The following is a 4,761-nucleotide window of genomic DNA, read 5'->3' as shown; positions in this document are numbered from 1 at the left end:
TAAGAGACTTTGAAGATGCGATAAATCCGCCAGAGACTCGTCCAGGTCCGGGTTGTACACATTCAGTAAATCTTCGATTTGGGGTGCTGACGAAGAAGTTGGTCTGAATGTTGACAAAGTTGGGGGTTGGTTTGAAGTCCTCGAAAAAGAACTTCAAGTCAGGAGCCGCCACTTCCTGGGTGGAAGTCATCCCCGGTGGTGGAATGGGAGCCGCCACTTCCTGGGTGGAAGTCATCCCCGGTGGTGGAATGGGAGCTGCAGCTGGTGGTGCAGCTGGTGGTTGTACCATGATGTCCTGTAGGACAACCACCCTCCTCCGCTCTACATCCTCCAACTGTCTCTCACTGAGAGTGGTAATCGGGGTCATCAGTGCATTCCTTAGAAAAGACATGATTCTAGAAAGAGAAAATGAAAATATTAGACAATATAATATAAATAGTATGGAAGTGTGTACTTACATCAAGCTGCTTGGAATTTTCAACTTCAATTAAGTTGGCTGGTAGGTATCTCAGGTTGGCTGCTTCTTTCGGAAGAAGACTGCAATCGAATGATGAACTGTGGCCTCCTCCTCATGTTTTATAGCCGTATGCTCCCTACCACTTCGGGTGGGAATGGGAGTGGGGGTGGAAGTGGGGTAGGATAATTCGTTTGAAATATTCCACAAGTATGAATTTTACAATTTGTTGAACAAACCAGATAATGAGTGAAAAAATTCAATTACTCGATTGCTCTTCCAATAAGGCAATGAGTAAATTTAATTTCTTGTCACTTATACTGTTTTCATCTTTCAGTACATTCAAAAGAATTCTTAAATTTTGTTCGGAACTTGTCTGATAGAATTCAATATCGTTGTGGCCCCAAGGTAATGTCTTGGTGGTATTAGGAATGATGAATCGCTTATCATCATTATGTGATAGCGCGACTTTATTGCACATCAACGTGTAAATATCATGTAAATCACTCCTGAATACATTCATCTTTCTAAATATTATACCGCCTGTTTCAACAATCCTAATGTAATCTTCAATTGAAATTTGATTTTTTATAACGGATTTTTTAATACCTTTTGCTTTCTTTATTTCATCAGACACACTTTGTACATGGTATGCTTTCGCACCGGTGCCATGGAAACTGATGATGGGATCACTCGGAAGTTCATCCTTCATATTTCCAATCACCGATTTGCTAACTGGCACATTGAATTTATTACCCAACCTATAGTTAGAAGTGTCAAATTTGTCAACATTTGCAATCATAAAATTATAAAAATTATCCGTCATTATTTTCAGTATCAAAGAATCCTTATCGGTATAGAGAAGAGAAGCTTGTGGTCCGTAATGTTTTTTGATGACATCATAGAAAAAATCATAAATGACTGTTTCCGACATATCCAATATACTGAACCCCAAATACAATGGTTTATTATAACAAACCTTAACTTTATCCATATGTATGACGACAAAGTCTTCCGAAAATATGGATAATGTTTTGAAATTGGGACGAGCTATCAAAGCATTGGCACCCATACCTCTTCTTATGGATTCCCAATGTGTGACAATTCGAATGTCTCTTCTATTGTTTACATTTTCCATCGTTTTGCCAAATATGGAATTTATATTCAATTTGAAGTAACCCTTCTCAAACTTATTGGTAGCCTTATTTCTCAAATTTGTATTTAAATCGATATATTTTTTCAGCCACGGTGACTGATTGAATCTGAGAATTCTATGAGTTTTCATCACCATCAAACCATTACGGACCGCTTGTTTCAAATTCCTATAATGAACGATATATTTCTTTTTATCATTCAAATTAGGAATAAGTTTGGGTATTTTGGACTTTGAACCAGGTGGTATAATACTTTCAACCAAAAATGGTAAATCCGAATGTAGATCGTGTAACTCGACAGGGTAATGCACATCTACTTCAAGTATGTATCCTTGGGGGCTATCATCTGGAATACTATTGATATCCAACTGACATATTTCACTGGCGGTCAACCAAGTGAACCCACCGAAAGGTAATGATTGAGACATGCTATGACCATACAGATTTGTTGCATCCAAATACATTATGAAAGATGAAGGTTCTTCGGGATTATAGTTTGGAAGAAACTGATTGTTTGCAATATGCTTTCTCTCCGAACACTGGCTTACACCACCACGTATACCGTTTTGGAGAAAATGCACCATATCGATATCAGTTAATAATTCCAAGTTGACACCCGTATACTTCAACATAGCATCCCAAGAAAGACCTGGAGAAGTGAAATAGTGAGCAGGATCCAATTTATATGTATCTAAACTCATACTTCTAAAATTTTCAAAAATATCGCACAACAGTAGAACATCAGATTTTAGGTATATGTCAGAATATTCACCCAAATCTTGACAATTGAATGTGTTCCATACCTGCTTTACTCTATCATAATCCTCATCAGAAACATGTTTTTCATTTAATTTATCATAAAAGTCCACCTTTGATGGTATACTAGAATAATTTAATTTATCTAAAGAATCGATAAAACTGTACGGAAAAACACCTTTCTGCCTCATAAGTTTGAATTTATCCTGTTCCGGAAAATATTTTCTTGTTTCCACAAAATGTTTTTCATCTAAATTGTCACCTAACTCTTGAAGGGAAGCAGCCATAAATTTAAAACTATCGATGAACCTTAATTTCAAAAACTTATTTTTCATCACTCCATTGTGATCTACTATTCTCTCCATAATTATATGTTTCGTGAAGGAAACATACTTTTCTTTAGTTTGAGCAATGACATCAACTTTTGTTTTGTTTGTGCATAACTCTTTTATGAACAAATGACAGTCATACCCACTGAGATTATGAAAAATTATGGGTATAAAGTTGGGCAATTTGAAATTGAGGTTACAAATACTATGTGCAGCTCCATTTCTTTTTTTCCCCGTTAGATGGCAGTGGTCACGCACCTTAATATCACCATCACCGAATGGTTCTCCACATATACCACATGTGGCGGCAATATTGAAATCATGCTCTTCCTCATCAGTCAATGGACTCATTGGAATGACTTTCTTCAAATATTTGTGATAAATATTGGTGACATCAGCCTCCAAGTTTGACACAAACACTTTAGCTGCATCAGCACCTCTATATAGTACAAATTTAGATATAGAATCATCAAAAGAGCACTTTATGAGGTAAGAAAAAGCATATGGTTCATGAAGATATGTTCGATTTGTATAAGAGTTAGCAGGATTTGGCTCATTAGTATGCACTGGTTTCAGAATAGATTCGAAATCAGCATATACAACGAATGGAACCCTCAACTGTTTCTCGATATTTTCAAATTTCAAAATATTCTCAGGTACCCTTTTACCAAATTTATCAACCCTGAAATTTGTGGATGGTGTCGTTGTCGATATGTGATTACAATCATTCAACTGATGTCGCAATAAAGTTCGTTCATTATCAAAGTACAATAAACAACCATCACAAAAATACTTTTTATGACCACGGGCAGATATTTGTGATGATACTAGTCTCGATAAATCCTTAATCCAACAATAATGACTATTACCAGAATCATCTGTAATAATCAACAGATTAACATGACTATTTAATCTACGTTTAGAATAGTGTAACGGACCCACAACTTCATATTCAATTCTACCATTTTTAAAAACATTTTCCAACCCATAAACATTGATAGAGCAATCGTTCATAACCTCAAACTTAGGAATATCTTTCAACTTAACTGGAAATTCCATACCTGCTACATTCAAGACGGTTGAGAAGTGGGGATATGATGAAATTTCATTAAGTTTCTGACTGGCAGGGTATAAAGCTGAAGTCACAGCCCACGCAAAGCAGCACTGATCTTGATTAAGAACATTCACCACACTTTTCTTCAATTCGATGAACCTTGGCAATTTGATGTAAGAAGACCCTCCGAAGGGGCTATACTTGTTGATATTCACCTCCAAGTACAAAATTTTCTCAATGGTCCAACCTGAAAATATGGGTTTTCTCTATAAGTCCATCATCATCAACATTTTGACTAGATCACATACCTGAATCCCGATCTTGAAATTCCGCTGCTTTAACAGTTAAACTATCTGCAAAACTGCTATAAACCACATCCAAATCATTCGATTGATCAATTACTTCATTGGGACTATTAAATGATTTGATGTCTGAAAGATCCTTAGTTTGCAGACTGTACCGCCCAAACACTTCCATGTTCATTTTCATGCATTTATGGATATATGGATATAAGTGTTGGAACACTTCTTCGAGTAATTTCACTACTTTCTGCTTAATTTCATTGAAGAATGTTGGGTAATCCATGTGGTGGTTTTCACTGCCAACTCGGTAGCTCACAATTCGACACTTGAAAGCTGTATTGACAATTTTCACACCTTCCCCATATTGAACACATGCATTTGTTCTGTGCTGCAACGTCCTCCGATGTACATTCATCTGATCGCTTGCAATAGTCAAATTGCAGCAAACGCATGTTTGCAGTGTTGGAAGTGCTGGGGGTGTCAACCGTTGCCTCTTCGATGTTGAAGGTCCATCACCTATTGCGGGTGTGCAGGAATCCCGCTGATGACGACGTAGGTTGTCACTACGAGTGAAACTTTTTTACAATCAACGCACGAATACATCTTGTAAATAGAAATATCTACCGTACGATAAGGAGAATTTGAAATGAGTGAAACGTTCACACCACACTCCTTATAAAAGCCCAACTCCTCCCCCCCCCCCACCATAACC

The 4,761-nt window shown here is 37.0% G+C and overlaps 1 protein-coding gene across 1 annotated transcript; it reads right to left on the bottom strand.

The window, feature by feature from the left end:
• Positions 1–378: 378 nt before the first annotated feature.
• On the bottom strand, positions 379–4,332 carry LOC141481101 (uncharacterized). Its single transcript, XM_074172213.1, has 3 exons — positions 4,056–4,332; positions 1,211–3,994; positions 379–395 (listed from the first exon to the last, which is right to left on the bottom strand). Exons 1-3 carry the CDS (start codon positions 4,330–4,332, stop codon positions 379–381), a joined length of 3,078 nt encoding a protein of 1,025 aa, XP_074028314.1.
• Positions 4,333–4,761: the final 429 nt, after the last annotated feature.

Source organism: Leptinotarsa decemlineata, unplaced genomic scaffold, assembly GCF_025532065.1.
Source record: "Leptinotarsa decemlineata unplaced genomic scaffold, Ldec_3_MD MMD2_tig00000035_RagTag_RagTag, whole genome shotgun sequence".
NCBI classification, from domain to species: Eukaryota; Metazoa; Arthropoda; class Insecta; order Coleoptera; family Chrysomelidae; genus Leptinotarsa; species Leptinotarsa decemlineata.
This window is presented reverse-complemented; position numbering and strand designations above follow the sequence as displayed.

What these genes read in the sequence shown, in the direction of transcription:
- LOC141481101 (XM_074172213.1), bottom strand. Translation starts at nt 4,332, where the DNA reads ATGGATTACCCAACATTCTTCAATGAAATTAAGCAGAAAGTAGTGAAA. An exon ending in ATTTCAAGATCGGGATTCAG is followed by an intron (nt 3,995 to 4,055) that starts GTATGTGATCTA and finishes CCATATTTTCAG; the next exon opens with GTTGGACCATTGAGAAAATT.